The following is a 21,169-nucleotide window of genomic DNA, read 5'->3' as shown; positions in this document are numbered from 1 at the left end:
TCTTCGGGAGATGGTTTTTACACGCCTTGAAGGGAGGATACAAGCACTCGCTGGCCATTGAAGGGAGTTCAAGTGGTTAGGCGTTTCAATCAAGATCAGATTAGTGAAGAGAAGTACAACAAAGTTGCGGCAAATCTCAAGAGGGAGTCTTGTTTTGTTTAAGTCAATATTTTGTACTTGTGATTCTTTATTAATTGATTTTATTCTCTGTGCGTGGCCCCAAGGAGTAGGTTATCCGAAAGGGTTTCTGAACCTTGTAAAAATCAATTGTGTTCTTTATTGTTTTTGCACTGTCTCTTTATTGTGTTCAATTTCTATCGTGACAAGTTCGGATTCTGTCCCGACAGAGCTGAAATCTATTTCAACATTTAATTACCATTCCGCAGCTTAATTAATTCACATGGTTTAATTTATTTGGTAATTACTAAAAATGAAATTTCAATTGGTATCAGAGCGGGTCATTCAAATCTGAGTGTGATCTTGGTTTATTCCATTTGTTGTGTTCTTGCAATGTCTTTTTTCACAGAAGGAGGCTCCATAACTCACCCCCCCCCCCTTTACTCAATGATTCTAAATATCCATTATTGGAAAGTTCGAATGAGAGCCTTCATCAAATCTCAAGATGAAAAGGCTTGGAGAGCTGTTTTGAGTGGTTGGACTCCTCCAACAGAAAGCAATGATGTAACTAAGGTAAAATCTGAACTCGATTGGACTGATGTTGAAGATAAACTGTCTAGTTACAATAATAAAGCATTACATGCTATTTTCAATGGTGTTTGTGAAGGTTACATTAAATTGATTTCTTCATGTGTGTCGGCAAAAGATGCTTGGCAAATCCTTCAATCCCAATTTGAAGGAACTGCTGATGTCAGTGTTCTAGGCTTGTTATACTCACAAAAAAATGAAATCCTCGCTGAATTTTATGAGAAATTGTCGGATATTGCTAACGAATATTTTTCTCTTGGTGAGAAACTTGAAGAGAATATTTTGGTTCAAAAATTGTTAGAGTTCTCCCTGACAGGTTTCAGACTAAGCTCACTGCAATTGAAGAATCAAAAGATCTGGAAAAAATAAAAGTAGAAGAATTTATGGGTTCACTTCGAACTTTTGAACTAAACCAACAAATCAGACAAAAAGGTAAAGTAGAAGAAATCAAGGAGAAATCTATTGCCTTGAAATCTTCCAGAGAAAAGAAAGAAAGTTTGGATGATGAGATGACTTTGTTAACAAAAAAATTTCAAAAGTACATAAAGAAATTGGGAAACAAAAATGCCATATCCAAGAACCCAAAAGGTAATTTTACTAAAACCTTTAAAACTAATAAAAAAGGTATTCAGTGCAAGGAATGTGAATGATTTGGATACATTCAATCTGAGTGTGCAAATACCTTAAAGAAAAAGAAAGTCATGGCAGCCACTTGGAGTGATCAAGACTCTGAACATAGTGATGAGGAAGACAATAATGTTTCCTTAACCTCTGTTGACAAAGGTATGGTTTTTTCTTCAGTTGATTCCAAGGATTTGGTTTCCCTTAACAATTCTATTCAGGATAATGAAAAATATAATACTGACTTTGATGATTTTGACTTAGATAAGGAGTCATTGAAAGATTCTTATAAAATAATGTATGATCAATGGCTGAAAGTTTGCTCTGAGAATCGATTAATGACTAGCAATAATAAAAAAATCAGTTGAAAAAATTAAAGAACTTGAGATGATTATTGCTTCCAAAAATGATGAAATTAATTCTTTGAGTAAAGAAATTGATCTTATGCAAAAAGGTGTCAAAATGATTAATCCAAGATCTGGAATGTTGGATAAAATTCTCTATGCACGAAAAAAGGCTGGTGATTACAGTGGATTAGGATCTAATAGATCTGAATCTTCTAAGAACACGATTTTTGTCAAATCTGTGAATTCGGTGTCTGTTGTGACAACTAACCATTTTGCAGGAACAAGTGACTTTTCGAAGACCACACAGTTGTCATCTATTCCCACAGATCTACAACGAAAGAAAATTTCTTTGAAGAGAAACATTCGACAATTTGTACTATTTTTTCATTTTTATGGTATGAAATGACACATAAGACCTAAGTGTTTTTCTCTGTAGAATTTATTTAAAAAGAATTATGTTAAACACTTTGCTAGCATGAATCAATTCTTGACCAAAAGAAATTCCAAATAAAAAACAATGTGGGTCAAGAAAAATAATTATGTTTGCTTGGCTACCTTTACATGTCATAAAATACATGCATCTAGTTCATGGTACTTTGATAGTGGGTGTTCAAGACATATGACTGGTAATGCTAGCATACTTACCAACTTCAAAACTTTTAAGTGTAGAGTAGTAACATTCGGGGATGGAATGACAAGAAATATTTTTGGTAAATGTACTCTAAACATTGAAGGGTTACCAAAACTGAAAAAATGTTCTTCTTGTTAATGGGATAAAAGCTAACTTAATTAGCATAAGCCAAATCTGTGACCAAGGTTTTCTTGTTAATTTTTTGCTAATGCTATAGGGAGTCTAATGTACGCTGCCCAGTGTACTAGACCTGATATAGCATTTGCGGTAAGTAAACTTAGTAGGTTTACAAGTAATCCAAGTGTGGAACACTGGAAGGAAATTGGAAGAGTCGTAGGTTATCTCAAGAAAACCAAAGGACTAAGCCTTCACTACTCCAAATTTCCTTCGATATTAAAAGGATATACAGATGCAAGTTGGATATCCAATCTTGGGGACAACTTGTCCACAACTGGTTGGGTATTTACACTTGGTGGAGGTGCAATTTCTTGGAGTTCCAAGAAACAAACATGTATATCTCATTCCACTATGGAAGCAGAGTTCATAGCTCTAGCTGCTACCGACAAAGAGGCCGAATGGTTAAGGGATCTGTTGATAGAGATTCCCCTAATCAAAGATAATGTATCTACTATATCGATACATTGTGATAGCCAAGCGACATTGGCTAGAGCATACAGCGGAGTGTATAATGGGAAGTCTAGACATATTAGTCTAAGACATGGATATGTAAGAGAATTGATTCAACGAGAAGTCATCTCAATATCCTATGTGAGAACAAGTAAAAATATGGTGGATCCTTTCACTAAGCCACTAACGAGGGATTTAGTGGCTGCATCATCTCGAAGGATGGGACTTAAACTCTCTAAAGAGATTCACAATTGATGGTAACCTATCTTAACACTAGTTATTCAACTAGTATTAGGTTCAATAGGTAATAACAAGTCAATCAAGTGAATATTAGTTGTACTCAAAACAAGTCCCATCTGAGATATTGAGTACTTGTGTGTTACCAAGTGGAGGGTTAAAACCGAAAGGTATTTTAATAGAATTTAGTCTTGTAAAGACAAGTATTTTTTGGTAACAAAATACTGTAAGAATTCTACCTATATGGACCTAGGGGTGGTGCCGCCTCTCATGAGAATTGGGAGTATTCTCAAGAACATCCATGAATGGAAAGTGCACATGGCCATTAACGGTGCAAAGCGAGACATAGAGGTCTCAAGTGAACATCGCAAAGGTGTGTGTGTTATCACCGATTTGTTATCATGAAAAGATGGTTCAATGCCTAGTGCAACCAAATTTTTGACAAATTTTGTGATAATTACACTATAGTAAAGTTCAAGTTGAAAAACACTTTGCTTTATGCACTAATGCAATGACTCCTATAAGAGAGAGTGTCCACTAATGTCTCTGGCCGCAGCCACAGGCCAAAAACTGACCATTTTTTCAGTTTTTTCAATCTTTGTTGAACGGCTCAAAAAACCCAAATAACTCCCAAATCTCATTTTTAATTCCATATTAATCCAATTAAACATTGGTAACAGCCATGGGGGTTTGTGGAATTTGAAATTCAAACGGTGTCTCTAAACTCTATAAATAGGAGCCTATAGTTCACTTGTAAGACACAACTTTTCTATCCACTAGAGCACTTGGCTAGAAACACCTTGAGGCTTGATTATTCCAGAAAGCATTTCCTATGATCTATGAGAGATCCCTTAGTGCTTGAGTTAGGGGGAAATAAGCTTTTGGACAAAGGTTTCAAACCTGTTTCAAGTTGGTGATCCCCAACACTCTTCACTTTGGTTGTGTGAGTGAGAGTTTATTGTTTTGGTTCTTGTTCTTATTTTCTTCTTTTCTTCTTATTCTATTTACTTGTACTTTTGTTTAAGAGTTGTAATCCTTTTATTTCATTTGTTCAAACACCTCTAGTTTACTTATATCTTTTTGTAATAGAGTTGTACTTTCTATTTCTATCATCTTACGTCTCCTTCTCCTTTTATTTGTATTTTCAGTTATAGAGTTGTAACACTTTTGTTGACGGTGAGAACTCGTCAACGAAGTTAAGTTGGAAAAATTATCAAATCAAGATCACTGATCGGAAAGCTGTAAAAACTTGAACAATAACTCAAGAACAACGATAGAACAATAATGGAGAATTCAGTCTTTCATTCACACTCAAACCTCTGCTACAGTAAAATTTCCAACCCCCTTTCAGGTGGTCTTAGAGTTCATTTTATAGTAGGCTCTAATGGCCTTAGATACATGGTGGTCCAGGAGACCAAGTGGTACATATGTACTGTGTCAGGGGAGTGGCTTCAGAGGTTGTGGTCGTACATCCCGTACAGGAGCAGATGTCAGGAGGATGTCTCCACTACTTGTCTGTACCCGTGTCTGATGAGTAGTGGCAGGTGTAGTGGCGCAGGAGGTAGTGGTGTCGATTCTGTCCTCTTTCCCAATGCTCCAACTACTCGTCTATCATGGGTGTCGGGATCATGCGTACGGTCTTAACGGTCGTACCCCGTACAAGATTGTACCAATATGATCCTTTTGAATTATTCTTAGGCCTTTCCCTCTAAATGTCGAAGTCATGGTCGACCCTCAGAGGAGACGTCCACTTGAAGTGTTAGGGGCGAAGAATAGGCGTGCGCGTGACGCCATCTCGCGAGGCCACCTGGTGCTGGGCCTCATGCGCGCGGCCGAGGCATGGTTGGGGCACCATTTCGCGAGGTGCCTTACTAGCGAGGCCACCACCAGCGAGGCCACCATGTGCAGCGAGGCCACCACCAGCGAGGCCACTACACCCAGCGAGACGCTCCACCAACGTGGCCACCATGTGCGGCGAGGCCACCACCAGCGAGGCCACCATGTGCAGCGAAGACACCACCAGCGAGGCCATCAGGTGCAACTAAGGCGTGGCTTCGATAGGTACGTGGTTGGTGCGGGACAATGGGAGCCCGAGGTCATCGCGGCCCCATCACGTAATTAAGTGCTTATGGGACCTTAGTGTGTGCCTTTGATCCTTCGAGGGCGTGGAATTTTGAGCCTCAACACTTGCCCCCCAGTCTAGTAGAGTACCTTTAGGTGCTCTTGTAGACTATTCACCATGATTCCTATAAATAGGCCCTCATGCATGGCCTAATATTTACACTTCATCTCCTTAGCTTAGTGGCATTTAGACCCTTGCTCCTTTCAAGAGGTAAAGGGTTCAATCCCCCACAACCACACTTTTTCCATAGTTTCATCATTTTTTTTTATATGAGCTAATTTCTTGCTCTGTCTACTTTATGACTAACACATCTTTCTGGTTCATTCTTGCAGACGCGCACTTTCGACTCTGTGGTGCTTTTTGCTCCCTGACCTTCTTTGGATCCCGCCTTCGCTTTCTTAATCGCTTGAGGTATATTTTCTTTCCTTCTCCCTTTTATTTATTTTTTTTTATTTTGTCGGGTCCAAACTAGCAGTACTCGGGATGGGGTACATTAGTCTGAGCTTGTAGTGAGTTTGACCATATGCACGCCCCTCCTCCTTGTTTTATTTTTATTTTTTTTATATATATATACCCTGTAGTAGGCCATTTAGGGCGTTTTCATCTAGAGGTATTAAGCATATTCCTTTGTGTTTTGTAGCCTTCCCCTCGTTTATACGTGAGCCCCTTTTTGCTGTTGGGACGTGGTTTCATGGCCAGTGACGGCCCGTCCGACATACCCCCAAAGGCTGAGTTTATTGACCTGTCCTCAGACTCAGAGTCCCCTGAGGGCAACCCTCACCAGGACTATGACTCTTTAAGGAAAGCCCACATCCGCCACCTCGAGTGCATGACCGATCTTAGGCGTAAAATTTGGGTGGTGGAGAGCGAAATTGACTCAGTGTCGAGAGGAGATGGAGGACCTTCACCCCTGGGCTTTAGTGACCATATAGCGCGTCTTAGGACGACCCTTTTTGAATTGCGGTGGGAGTTAGAATTTATGGAGGGACACATTCTGCCAGAACCTCCCACTCCCTCCTCGCCTGATGACGGTCATGGGGCTGCTAGCTCCTCTCCCCAGCCCCTAGTCTTAGTTTATCCTAGCTTAGTGCTTCCGCCATCGCTCCCTCGATGGAAAACTCTTGCTAGGAAGAAAAAATGGAGGGTTAAGTGTTCTGTCTCTTCCTCACATATTTCTTTTGATTTTGCAGATATGCCGAAAGCACGCAGGCAGGTGTCCGTCCAGGAAGAGGACGCGGCCCCTCTACTGGCATCCACCCTAGTGTCCCATGTGTCTCCGAACAAATTGAAGGGGATCGTGAAGCACTACCTCATTGCACCAGAATACGCCCTATATGCTCCTAAGGAGGCATGCCGGGCTGACCGCCCTGCGAAGGGTTTTGTGGCTTTGAGTGAGCAGATTCTGAAGGCGGGTGGCACCATTCCTTTGCACCCGTTTTTCGTGGCAGTTCTTAATTACTTCGACTTGGCCCCTCTTCAACTGTCACCCAACAGTTGGTTGACTTTAAGTTGCCTCTTCATTTGGTTTAAGGAAAACGCCCAACGGGCCCCGACGGCGCAGGAGGTGCATTCCCTGTATAACCTCATGGGAGTGCACAAGTCCAAGGGCTTTTACTACCTGCAGAAGGCCAATGAGCTCCCGTTGATAGAGGGCTCAGTGTCCAACACAGGGCCTTGGAAACAAGACTTTTTCTCGTTAGAGGGCCCTCTTTCGGTTCGTGAAGACTTTCGCGCCGGCCCTAGTAAGTATCCTGGTTTTTCTCTTCTTCTTAATAGAACTTACTGTTTCGTACTCTTGCTTGTACTGACATTGGCGTGGATCATGCAGGGCAATTTGCTGATCCTTCGGTCATTGGGCCGGAGGCGGAGGCCATCAACAAGCTCATTAGTGCAGACTCCGCCCTGAAGAAGGCGGCGGTCCTATTTACTGTGGCGAACCTCAACCGCTACCAACTGTCCCCGGTCTCTGACCCCAAGTTCCTGTGGTCAGTTACTGGGTCTAAGAAGACTATGGCTATGCTGGCTGGGCTGTCCCTGCACGATGGTGAGGCTGAGGAGGAGATGGTGGATGTTCCCCTCGAATGTGGGGGGTCTCATCAGCGCCCTCTGTCCCTCGGAGGATGCCCTCCTTACGGTTCCCATGACCAGGACATGGCTAGTCAATCTCCTGACTCGCAGGCCGCAGCGGGATGTTACGCTCCTCCTGGCCTTGATGGCAATGACGCCTTCCCTCAAGTCCCTCATGATATTGGCTTACCGGATGCTGATTATGTCGACCTCGCGGAGCCCCCTTCTAATGCACCAGGGTCCCAGTTTTTCCCTTTCCCTGCGCCTCCTCCTGCTTCGGCGAGTGGGTCATCCGTTCCTGTCCAACCAGATGTTCCTAGCGCGGAGGCAGAGCCTTGGGTGACTAGGATGGCTTCAGCTTATGGGCAGCGTTTCGTTCAAATAGCCTCGGGCCTCCCTGCCTCCGACTGGAGGGGTCTAGGGAATGTGACTCAACCAGACCTTGGGGAGACCCTAAGGCGTGTCGCGGCCTGGGTGAGGTTTTGCGCCTTGCGTTGATTAGTATTATGTATAGGTGTACATGTGTTTTTATTTTTGCTACTTATTGCTGACGCCATTGACTTTCTTGTGCAGGTTTACATCGTGTCTCTTCGGCATGCTGACACGTCCGGCATTCTCTCCGCATCTACTGCCGAGAGGGACAGCCTCATGGCCCAGGTCCAGGAGCTCAAAAATGAGCTTAGCGCAACCAAGGTCCAATTGTCAAAGGCCCGGACTAAGTCTGCCAACTTGGACTCGAAGAGGGAGAAGCTGAAGGCCAAGATCAAGGAGCTAAAGGGCAAGGCTAGATGCTTGGAGCGCGAGCACCGGGGGGCCAAGGCCGCTGCGACCGCGTCGCAGGAGAGGGTTACTCAACTGGAGACTAAAGTTGAGGCCCTTAGGGCTGAACTACAGTCGGCTCAGGAGAAGAACGCTTCCTTGGAGGCGGAGAGGGCTTCATGGGAGGCGGCGAGGGCTTCCTGGGAGGCGGCGAGGGCTTCTTTGGAGGCGGAGAGGGTCATAACCGAGCGCAAGCCTATAGATTGTGCTCTTTACAATGTGTGGAGGCAGGATCCCAACTTCGAATTCTCCTCTTTTGGCGAACAGGCCGTTGCCCGAGCGGCCTGGTGGAGTGCCCACTACGGGAGACCTTGAAATAGTCTCGCTCCTTTTTTGTTTTCTTTTTATTTTGTAACATCATTATCAGTGCTACTTTTCTGTTGGAAACTCTTGTACTATCCCGAGAACTCTTTTTTTTTCTAATGTATAAATACATATGTTGCTGTTTATTTCTTGTTCTATTGCATTCGAGGCCCTTTTAAGCCCGTGTGATGGGGTTTAGTTGGTTCCCCTCTTTTATCTATCAGGCTAGAGGTCCTTTGGAGCCCATGTGAAAGGGTTCGCTGGGACCTCTTTTGGTGCCTCTTGGTTGCTTTTATAAGGATATTTTGACCCCTTGGGTCTTAGTTATCCTTTTATATTTTTCTTGCGCCCGCTTATTATTTCTTTGCGAGAAGCGTCCTTCTCGTCGTTATTCATAGTACTATTTTTGCAAGGGTCTCCTTTGGGACCCTTTTTGGCTAGGCGGCTTGGTGGCCGCTCTAGACTTATTATTATTGTCGTCCCCATGCATTTTTTGTAAGTCCCTATGGCCTCCCTTGGTGTTCATAAGGGTAGCTAATCCTTGTGATCCCAAGGGATGCCTTGTAGGGACTTCGTTTAAGGCCCTAGTATAGGGGGTCTCTTTGGTTTTGGGTTACTTCCTCTTGATAGAGGGCCCTTTTTAGGATACTCTTGGTAGAGGGTCCTCTTCTTTTTTTTTTTTTTTAGGGGCCTCCTTTTTAGGAGGGCTAGGGGTCCTCTTGGTAGAGGGTCCCTTTTAGGGGTCTTGTTTCTAGGACGGCAAGGGGTCCCTTTTTAGGATCCTTCGTTATAGGGCCCTTTTTCGGTTCCCTTTGCTAGCTGCCTGCTGTCGCCTCCTATCCTGCCCCCTAAGTGTCTGTTGAAATTTATTTTGGCAGGCACTTTGGCTGATGCCCACGTAGCGAAGGAAAATAATACACGAGGTTGAACAATTTTACCCACAACATGCAGTTCCATTCATCACATTCATAATAAACGGTCTCATACAAATAGTTGCAATGGTACATATGAAGTTTTTATATAAAACAAAAATAAAAGACTCACACCTACTTAGGAGGCTATCTAAGTAACCTCTTTGATTTCTCCCTATCATATTAAGGCAGTGTGCAACACTTGTTCTTTTTCCATCGAACATGGGCGCCTTACTGGTAGTACTTCCTCAGGTGCTCCGCGTTCCATGCTCGGGGTATGAGGGTGTCGTCCATGCGAGCCAGCTTGTAAGTGTTCGGGGGGATGCACTGAGCAACCTGGTAGGGCCCCTCCCAATTCGCCCCCAGCACTCCTGCGCTTGGGTCTCGTGTGTTTGGGAGTACCTTCCTTAGCACCAGGTCACCAACTCTGAAAGTTCTCTCTCGCACCCTCGAATTGTAGCACCTTGCGGCGCGCTGCTGGTATACCGCCACCCTCATTTGGGATTTTTCTCTCTTCTCTTCCAGCATGTCTAAGCTTTCGGCCAGGGCTACGCGGTTGGCTTCGTCTCCATATGCCTGTACCCTGTGGGACTCGACTCGCATCTCGACTGGGAGCATGGCCTCGCACCCATAGGCCAAGGAGAATGGGGATTCCCCAGCAGTCGTGCGTGGGGTGGTTCTGTAAGCCCACAACACATTTGGTAGCTCATCTACCCAGGCTCCCTTCATCTTTTCCAGCTTTATCTTCAAGTTCTTCTTAAGGACCCTGTTTATGGCCTCCACTTTCCCATTGGCCTGGGGATGCACAACCGCAGAGAAACTCCTCCTTATGCCTCTTTCCTTACAATATTCATCGAAGGCTCCTCCCTCGAACTGGGTACCATTGTCGGAAATAATCTTGTAGGGTACTCCATATCGACACACAATGAATTTGTTGACGAAAGAGGTGATGTGCTTGGCGGTTATCTTCACAAGGGGTTCCGCTTCTACCCACTTAGTGAAATAATCCACTACCACCATCGCGTACTTCGCTCCACCCCTGCCTGTAGGAAGAGCGCCGATCAAGTCTATCCCCCAGATAGCGAAGGGCCAGGGGCTGGTCATGCTGGTCAGTTCGCTTGGGGGTTTCTGAGGGTAGTTGGCGTGCCTCTGGCATTTGTCGCATTTCGTGGCAAAGTCATGCGCATCTTTATCCATGGAAGGCCAGTAGTATCCTTGTCTCATGGCCTTCCTGGCCGTGGAGGGTCCGCTCTCGTGGTTGCCACACTCTCCCTCATGTATCTCCTGTAACACTTTCAACGCCTCCTCTTCTTCTACACACCGCAGGAGTGGCATTGAGAATCCTCTTTTGTAAAGGACCCCATCTACCAGGGTGTATCTTGCGGCCTTGTACACCAACCTCCGGGATTCATTTTTATCCGCAGGCAAGGTTCCTTCTTCCAGGTACCTCTTGATTGGCTCAGTCCATGATTCCCTCGGGACACTAATCATGTGCACGTCCGCGCCTTCGATGCTGGGTTTTGGTAAGTACTCCACTGGTATTGATTCCAAGACATCACTATCCTTGGTAGATGCCAGCTTTGCGAGTGCATCGGCATGGGTGTTCTTTTCTCTGGGGATTTGCTCTATAGTATATGCCACCAACCGTCCCAGATAGCCCTTCACCTTCTCCAAGTATGCTGCCATCTTGGGTCCCCTCGCCTGGTACTCTCCCTTTACTTGGCATACTACCAATTGAGAGTCGCTGAAGATTTGAAGGCGCGTCACTCTCAGTTCCTGGGCCAAACGCAGGCCAGCTAAGAGTGCCTCGTACTCTACTTCATTATTGGAGGCCTCAAACCCAAATCGGATTGCGCAATACATTCTATGTCCCTCGGGCCCAGTCATCATGATGCCCGCTCCTGATCCTCCTTCATTTGACGCCCCATCAACGTGCAAACTCCACTCCTCTGAACCTCCTAGCTCCTCCTCCGTAACAGGCTGCTCTCCTTCTTCATTCCTTCCTTCTTCATTCCTTCCTTCATTCGGCTGATGGGTGAGTTCTACTATAAAATCTGCCAGCACATGTCCATTGATGGAAGCCCTCGGAGTGTATACAATATCAAACTGACTTAGCACAATCGACCATTTCATTAGTCTCCCTGAAGTCTCTAGCTTATGTAAGACCTGTCTCAAAGGACTATCTGTTAAGACTTCAATTGTATGTGCATGGAAGTAAGGCTTCAACTTCCTCGAAGCCACCACTAGCGCATAGGCCAGTTTTTCGATCTCTGGATACCGGTTCTCCGCGTCCACCAAACGTTTGCTGATATAGTATACGGGTTGTTGCTGCTTCTTCTCTCCCTTAATCAGGGTTGCGCTGATGGCATGCTCAGACACTGCCAAGTACAGGTACAGCTTCTCGCCCTTCTCTGGCTTTGCTAACAGGGGTGGCTTCCCCAGGTGCTCTTTCATCTTAACAAAAGCTTCCTCACATCTTTCATCCCAAGCGAACTTTTTGCTCCCTTTGAGGATGTCAAAGAATGGGAGGCACTTGTCGGTGGACCTTGAGATAAACCTATTAAGGGCCGCCACCCTTCCTGTTAGGCACTGCACCTCCTTCTTATTCTTTGGCGGGCTCATCTCTATGAGTGCCTTTATCTTGTCAGGATTGGCCTCGATGCCTCTGGAATTGACCATGAAGCCCAAGAATTTTCCTGAGGATACCCCGAAGGTGCACTTGACTGGATTCAACTTCATCCGGTATTTCCTGAGCGTGTCAAACATCTCACCAAGGTCTTTGTTGAGCTCTGCTGCTACTTTGGTCTTCACTAACATGTCATCCACATACACCTCCATATTCCTTCCTATCTGATTGGCGAACATTTTATTCACCAGCCTTTGATAGGTGGCTCCCGCGTTGGCATCACCTTGTAACAGTATAGCCCTTTGTCTGTAATGAATGACGTGTGCTCTTCATCTGCCGGGTTCATTGGGATTTGGTTGTATCCTGAGTAGGCGTCCATAAAACTTAGTAACTCATGTCCTGCTGTCGCATTTACTAGCTGATCTATCCTAGGAAGTAGGAAGCTGTCCTTAGGACAAGCTTTATTCAAGTTCGTGAAATCGACGCAAGTTCTCCACTTCCCATTTGGCTTCGGCACGAGTACTGGGTTCGATACCCACACAGGGTAGAAAGACTCACGGATGAAACCGTTGGCCTTCAACTTGTCAACCTCCTCCTTTAACGCTGCGTATCTTGTTGGGTCTAGCGCCCGTCTCTTTTGCTGGATGGGCCTTGCTTCTGGGGAGATGTTCAAGTGGTGACACATCACACTGGGGTCTATTCCCACCATGTCCTCATGACTCAATGCAAACACGTCTAGATTATCTTTCAAAAATTTCGTCAACTCCTCCTTCACGTCACCTTGCAGGCTTCTCCCTATCTTCAATTTCCTTAAGGGTTCCTCCGTCACCGTAACCTCCTCTACTTCTTCCACTGGTTCTGCTCTTGACTCATCCACGACCCGAGGGTCCAGCTCCTGCGGACCCCCCGTGGGCATACATAGCGCCTCATGTACCACCATGGCCATTAGCTCACGCGGTTTTACAGGCGTGCGGAGTGAGGTGTTGTAACACTCCCTCGCCTTCTTCTGTTCTCCCTTCATACTTGGGACCCCTCCTGGAGTCGGGAACTTGACAACCAAGTGATATATTGAAGTTATGGCTTTCAATTCTCTCAGGGAGGGTCTCCCCAATACCGCGTTGAAAGCTGATGCACAATCTACTACAACAAAGTTAGACATGACTGTAGTCTGCCGGGGTTGCTCCCCCATGGTAAGTGTCAATTCGATCATTCCAAGGGGTTGCACTGAGTCCCCTGTGAATCCGTATAGGGACGACTGGCAGGGCTTCAGGTGACGAATGCCCAGTCCCATCTTTTCCAAAGCAGGGCGATATAGGATGTCCACCGAGCTCCCGTTGTCCACTAGGACTTGATGCACACGCATATTTTCCAATTGATCTGTCAACACCAGCGGATCATTGTGGGGAAAGTGTACCCCCCGTGCATCCTCCTCAGTGAACGTTATCGAGTCGTTTTCCCCCTTGAAACTCTTCGGGGGTCGTTGTTCTAAACTCATGACGCAGGGAGGCGGACTTCGCCGAGCCTCTCTTGCATATCTATCTCGCCCCTTCCTAGAGTCTCCCCCAAATCCTGGACCTCCAAAAATGGTTTGGACCTCCCCCTGTATTTCTAGGGCTCGCTCTTGTGCCAGGGGTGCTGTGGGCTCGCCCTCCGACCTTTGCCTTTCTCTCCTGACATAGCGGCCCAAGTGCCCCCGGCGGATAAGCTCCTCAATTTCCTCCTTCAGATGGATACACTCTGCTGTGGTGTGTCCGATGTCCTTGTGGTATTGGCAGTATCTACTGGGGTCCCTTTTGGACTGATCCTTCCTCATTGGTGGGGGCTTCTTGAAGGGCACTCGATCTTCGTTGGTGATGTAAATATGCTCCCTGGTGTCCGTGAGGTTCGTATAGTAAGTATAAGCCGTTGGCCTATGGTCACCCCCTCGTTTGGTTTTCCTCTGCTGGTCATCTCTTGGCCCATCGTACGTCCTTTTCTTCTTTGCTACATTCGATCCGTTGTTAGTTGAGCACTTTGCGTGGGGCTCCTCCTTCCCCGCCTTTAGGTTTGCATGGCCATCCTCCACACGGATGTACTTCTGCGCTCTCTCATAGAAGTCATCTAAGTCGGTGACTTCCCTCTTCAACATGTTGTCCCACAACTTGCTTCCTGGGAGCACTCCTGCGGTAATGGCCATTTTTAACTCTCGGCGCGTTAGGCTTCCCACTTTTGCGACCTCCATATTGAGCCGATGAATGTAGCTCTTCAGGCTTTCGTTCTCCCCTTGCTTCACGTTAACCAGGCTGGTACCAGGCATCGTGTAGTCTCGCACGGCATGGTGTTGCTGGAGGAATTCGTCAGAAAACTGCTGCCAGGACCTAATGGACCCCGGCCTTAGTCTTTTGAACCATTTGTAGGCGGGTCCTTTCAGAGTAACAGCGAAGCAATGGCACCTGGCACCACTTCCGATCCCTCTCAGTTTCATCAGATCATTAAACGCATCCAGGTGGTATTTTGGATCCGTGTTCCCTTCGTAAGGGGTCATATTGGGCTCCTTAAAATTGGCAGGGAGTCGGATTGCCTGAATTTCTCTCACAAAGGGCGACTCATGGTTGAAGTCCTCCTCAAAGGCCTGGCCGCCTGACGCGGTGATGATCTTGCTCCGCAAGCTCCTCATCTCCGTGTCTAGGTCCTGCCTCCTCTTGCTGAGAGTGTCCCTTAAAGCGGACGGGCTAAGATCCGCCTTTCCCTTGCCTTCTCGAGGCGCCACAGGGGGCGTGGTCCCTTTGCCCGCCCTCTTCTTATTGAGCTCCTCCCGCAAGTCTGAGGGTGTTCTTTTGGAGGTGACCTCATCCTCATGGCGAGGGGCAGCGTTGGTCCTCGGCGCTGGCTTCGGGGCCTGCTTAGGCGGTTCGGGGTGATCGTGTTGCTTCACGCGGGGGGTGTTACTAGTTGAATGTTGGGTTCTCCCATCATCTACCGATACCGTGGTCTCCACCCCATCCTTTCCCTTCTCCTTCCTCTTAGGCAAGGTGACGCTGGACTTACCCTGCAGCAGGCCGTTAAGGACCTCTTGCATGTTTTCTAAGGTGGTTTCTAATCTTTGGTTCTTGCGGTGGAGCTCACGTATCTCCTCTTCGTAAAACTGGGATTTCGAACTCGAGCTCACGGAGTGGACCTGGGGGTGCTTGTCAGGCCTACGGGCAGAAGGCCCCGGGTCTTGCCGGCCAGAGTTCGGTGCCTGCGGCGATTTTGGAGGAGGGAACTCCTCAGCGTTTACCGGTGGTGCTCTTGGAGGACTCCCTCCAGGTGGAGCGGCCGGCGATGAGGCCACCCTATCACCTCCGTGAACCTCAGGGTCTTTCGGGGGCTCCACGTCCCTGGGTGGAGGAGCGTCCTTCATGGAGGCCTTCAGCTGGACTCCGTTCAGGTGAACTTCTACCTCCCGCGTCTCCCTCAATCGCTTCGAGCGTGTTGGCATCTTCTTCTTATCAGAAACAATGGTGGAACAGTAGCTTGAAACTAACGTTCCCACAGACGGCGCCAAACTGTTGACGGTGAGAACTCGTCAACGAAGTTAAGTTGGAAAAATTATCAAATCAAGATCACTGATCGGAAAGCTGTAAAAACTTGAACAATAACCCAAGAACAATGATAGAACAATAATGGAGAATTCAGTCTTTCATTCACACTCAAACCTCTGCTACAGTAAAATTTCCAACCCCCTTTCAGGTGGTCTTAGAGTTCATTTTATAGTAGGCTCTAATGGCCTTAGATACATGGTGGTCCAGGAGACCAAGTGGTACATATGTACTGTGTCAGGGGAGTGGCTTCAGAGGTTGTGGTCGTACATCCCGTACAGGAGCAGATGTCAGGAGGATGTCTCCACTACTTGTCTGTACCCGTGTCTGATGAGTAGTGGCAGGTGTAGTGGCGCAGGAGGTAGTGGTGTCGATTATGTCCTCTTTCCTAATGCTCCAACTACTCGTCTATCATGGGTGTCGGGATCATGCGTACGGTCTTAACGGTCGTACCCCGTACAAGATTGTACCAATATGATCCTTTTGAATTATTCTTAGGCCTTTCCCTCTAAATGTCAAAGTCATGGTTGACCCTCAGAGGAGACGTCCACTTGAAGTGTTAGGGGCGAAGAATAGGCGTGCGCGTGACGCCATCTCGCGAGGCCACCTGGTGCTGGGCCTCATGCGCGCAGCCGAGGCATGGTTGGGGCACCATTTCGCGAGTTGCCTTACTAGCGAGGCCACCACCAGCGAGGCCACCATGTGTAGCGAGGCCACCACCAGCAAGGCCACCACCAGCGAGGCCACCACCAGCGAGGCCACTACGCCCAGCGAGACGCTCCACCAGCGTGGCCACCATGTGCGGCGAGGCCACCACCAGCGAGGCCACCATGTGCAGCGAGGCCACCACCAGCGAGGCCATCACCAGCGAGGCCACCACCTCCAGTGAGGCGCTCCACCAGCGAGGCCATCAGGTGCAACTAAGGCGTGGCTTCGCTAGGTACGTGGTTGGTGCGGGACAATGGGAGCCCGAGGTCATCACGGCCCCATCACGTAATTAAGTGCTTATGGGACCTTAGTGCGTGCCTTTGATCCTTCTAGGGCGTGGAATTTTGAGCCTCGACAACTTTATTTAATCAATCCTTGTCTATTGTAATATTTACATAGAGTTGTAATATTTTCTTACCATTTCCATTGAGGCAATACATATTTTCCTAACATTCAAAAGCTTATCCCTTTTTGTTTCAATGGAAGGGGAGACCATCAAGTTCATGAACCAAGACCTAGTGAGGTTGGATAAGTTTGATGGGTCCAATTTTACTAGGTGGCAAGACAAGGTGAGGTTTCTTTTAACCACTCTCAAAATCGCCTACATCCTTGAGTCATCCTTGGCACCTCTAGCTGAGCCATCCAACAAAGACACTCCTAAGGAGGTGGAGAAAAGAAGGAAGAGGGAGGAGGACAACCTTCTTTGTAGGGGTCATATCCTTAATGCCCTATCCGATAGGCTCTATGACATCTACACCGAGACCAAATCGGTCAAGGAGATATGGGATGCACTTGAGAAAAAGTTTAAGGCGGAAGAGGAAGGTACCAAAAAGTTTTTGATATCGCAATACTTCGATTTCAAATTTTTTGGTGATAAACCTATTCTTCTTCAAATTCATTAATTGCAAATTATTGTTAATAAATTGAAAGTGTTAAAGATTGAGCTTCCCGAGGCCTTTCAAGTTGGTGCTATAGTGGCTAAATTACCACCAACTTGGAAGAGCTATAGGAAAAGAATCCTTCATAAAAATGAGGATTGTTCTTTGGAGGAGATCCAAAAACATATTCGAATAGAAGAGGAATCGATATATAGAGATAAACTTGTGGAGGGGTCTAATGGAGAGACTTCCAAATAAAATGCGATGTCATAACCAAAACATCCCAAAAACAAAGGGAAAAAGGGTAATGAGAAACCTTTGGGTCCAAAAACCAACCCAAACAAGTTTAAGGGCGAGAAAGGTCCATGATTTGTGTGTGGGAAAAAGGGTCACTATGCTAGAGAGTGTAGGCATAGAAAAGACCAACAAGGACCTAAGGTGAACGCAACTCAAGAGGAAAACATAGTTGCTACCCTTAGTGAGGTGAATGCGGTCCAAGGCAAGGTGAAAGGATGGTGGTATGATACATGTGCCGTCGTCCATGTCACCTATGACAAATCAATGTTCAAGACCTTTGAAGAGTCAAAGGGCAACCATGAGATTCAAATGGGCAATGAGGGCAAATCCAAGGTACTTGGCAATGGTACCATTGAAGTCTTTTTCACCTTCGGCAAGAAAGTTACATTAGCGAATGTACTTTATGTTCCCGAAATGAGTAGAAACTTGGTAAGTGGTGATTTGCTTGGCAAGCCCGGCATTAAAGCCGTTTTTGAGTCCGGTAAACTTATACTTACCAAATCAAATGTATTTTTGGGAAAGGGGTACTCTTGTGAGGGTATGATTAAATTGTGCACCAATGATATAACTTTCAATGTTATCAATAAAAATGCTAATTCCGCCTATATTATTGAGTATGATTCTTTATTTTTGTGGCATCTTAGACTATCGCATATAGGTTTTTCTACCATGAAAAGAGTAGTAAAATGTGGTATGATTGCATGCAATATTAAAAACTATGGCAAATGTGAAACATGTGTTAAGGCGAAAATGATTAAGATGTTGGAAATGTGCCCTGAAAGCATATGTAGTAGACATTGTTTTTTGAAATAAATAAATAAATTGAATTTGTTGTGCATATATTTTATGAACTATATTATTCTATGATAATAATATGTAAATATCAGGAAAATTCCTAAGTTCATGTATGTAATCTCAAACACGTATTAGTACGAGAGGATTGTGTTTGAGATAAATGAACTTGAATAGTTCGCAGTAAAATAAAGATATGGAATCTTTAGATTAATTACTGCAAGTACGGTCCACTAGTATTATGAATACATGTGATCTAGATCCGAATCACTAGTGTGGTAGGACACTTTAGTGGAGGTGCTTTATATATTAGAGAATATATAGAACCGGACCAGATATGTTTATTAATACTTAGTTAAATACCGTTTCGAAGTATTAATTAAATATATCAACTGATGATCATATACAAATAGATCTTAATCCTGAGGTTACTATGAACTCCTGTTTATGTTATATGAGTTCTTTGATTCACTTGTTAGGGTCTGTCAGAATGATCAGGCTAAAAACTTTTGTTTTGGGAACTCATTAATATAGATGGCTGGGGACATAGTATACAGATATGGAATCTATACCTTCTCGAAAGAGATTGAATGATGGTTCTCTTAAGGGTTCACTTTTGGGATTGAAAGGTTATTGAGCTCAAATTCATAATTTAGTTATGAATTAACCTTCACTAGAAGAGTCAATGGTACTTAAGGAAACAAGAGATAATTAAAAGGGTAAAACGGTAATTTTATTCCCGATTAATTATGAACCATTATTAGAGGGTCAAGTTGTATGCAATGATTATATCAATGGACGCTTTATGACTATAAAGTACTCAGTAAATGAAATGTCTATAATTACAAGAGTGCAATCTCATATTTATAGTGGAATAATCATGAGATTAATAAATTAAGATTATTTAATTAAAGAGTTTAATTAATAATCTCAAATTTATTGGAGCTTGCAATTATAGGTCCATAGGTCCCCATAGCGGTTCTATCAACACTGTTCAAGGTAAGAGTTGATATGAAGGGAAAATAGTTTAAAGACATATTTAAGAAGAAACTTTTTCTTCAGGCCAAATATGCAATTATATGATAATAGTGATTAATTAATTAATTACAAATTAGTTGTAGTTAACAAAATTAATTAATATTTAATTATTGTATAATTTTCGAAATTATACTAAATAATTAAATTAAATTTTGAAATTTAATTAAATAATTAATTAATTGTAATTTTCGAAATTATGATTAATTAAATATTTATTTTCGAAAATTTTGGATTTAATTAATTGGTAGAATTAATTAAATATCTTTATTTGAGTGGGAGAAAATAATCTGATAATTTCAAATTGGATTTGAATTTAAAAGATTGATATTTATTCAAATAATTAATTATATTTGATAATTAATTAAAAAGATAGTTAATTTGAATTCAAATTTGAATTAGCTATCAAGTTGTTAGATCTTATCTGACAAAGAAATTTGAATAAATAATTAAATAAAATTTGAAAAACTAATATCCCTAGAAATTAGGAAGTTACACGTTCACACACAGTCCATAGACTGTGTGTGGCGTGTAGAGCAGTATTTTTTCAGGGATGGGATTTTCAATTTTATTTGTTTAATTAATTAATTAATGGATAATTCAAAAATTGGTTTTTGGATTTTTTCATTAATGGAATAATTAATTAATTAAAAATTAAATTGTAAAATGGTTACAGATTTATTTTTTAAATTTTGAATATTTTCTTTTAAGTAAGACTGATCAGATTATTATTCAAAATAAGAGAAGTGAGTGTGAGACAACTCAGATTATTTGCTCTGTGAGAAATAGAACGATAGTTTTCTCTCTCCCTGAAAATAAAGAACCAATGCTCAGGCCTATTCTCTTGATCTCATGAGTTGAGTACATCAAGAAGAATCACAAATAAACTATCCTTCATTCTCTAAGTGCCCACACATTTCTTGAGGTGTAGAGAACGCTTTGGAAGATCTTGGTGTGAGTACGTGGGAGCGGCTTGGATAGGAAGATCGTTCTAAATACGAAAAGATAGCAAGGACACTTGATAGGCTTCAAGAGGTATGATTTCTATTAGTATCTTGTTTATGATTAATGTATGTATATTAATGGATCCGCATATTTAAAGGTAGTTTAAATATGTTACAAAATTTTTGTTGTACACTGGGCCAACCACACCACCTTTCCGCTGCGTATTAGGAAACCTGTTCCTAACAATTGGTACCAGAGCGGTCATTAATATCTGCATACATTAATTACTGTGTGGGCATAATATGCATTCTTATGTTATTGTAATATATGTGAATGGATGGATGTATGTATGATGATAGTTGATTCTTAAGGGTCGTTAATTATATGGTGTTTTGGGTTTAGGAAATGTTCTTAAAATTCTAGATGAAAAATGTAAGCCATTTTGGGGCATAGGAATTTTTGCAATTTTAATTTTCTGTGTTAAAATTATTTGAAAAATTCTGTAAGGCCCGAGCCTCGGGTTCCGAGCCCCGAAGCCCGAGCCTCACCCAGCTGCCTTGCTGCGTGCCCAGCCCCAGCAGCGTGCCCATCCGCTGCTGCATGTTGCCAGCCCAGGCACCCCTGCGCCATGCCCAGCGCGCACCTGCCCAGGCCGTGCGTCCCTGCCCAGGCGCCCCTCCTGCCCGTGCGCCACTGCCCAGGCGCCCATGCGCACCTGCCCAGCAGCCTCGCCCAACCCAGCCTGCGCGCCTGGTGCTGCTGCACCCCAGCCGCATGCACCCCATGCCGATCCACCTCATGCAGCCGCCCCTAGGGTTTTCTAAACCCTAGGGCTTGCATCCAAAAATTGTCCATTTAAATTATGGGCTTAATTAAGTTAACCCATAATTAAAAATTGTTTTATTTTGAATTAATTGTATGAGCCCAAATTCAAATCT

The 21,169-nt window shown here is 44.5% G+C and overlaps 1 protein-coding gene across 1 annotated transcript in view; it reads left to right on the top strand.

The window, feature by feature from the left end:
• Positions 1 to 1,788: 1,788 nt before the first annotated feature.
• LOC133815388 (uncharacterized) overlaps positions 1,789 to 21,169 on the top strand; it is a 28,704-nt gene continuing 9,323 nt past the window's right edge. The window contains exons 1-2 of the mRNA XM_062248236.1: positions 1,789 to 2,046; positions 7,931 to 8,014. Coding sequence (XP_062104220.1) covers positions 1,789 to 2,046; positions 7,931 to 8,014 — 342 coding nt within the window. The remainder of the gene's footprint in view (positions 2,047 to 7,930; positions 8,015 to 21,169) is intronic.

This window comes from Humulus lupulus, chromosome 2 (genome assembly GCF_963169125.1).
Source record: "Humulus lupulus chromosome 2, drHumLupu1.1, whole genome shotgun sequence".
Lineage (NCBI taxonomy): Eukaryota > Viridiplantae > Streptophyta > Magnoliopsida > Rosales > Cannabaceae > Humulus > Humulus lupulus.
This window is presented reverse-complemented; position numbering and strand designations above follow the sequence as displayed.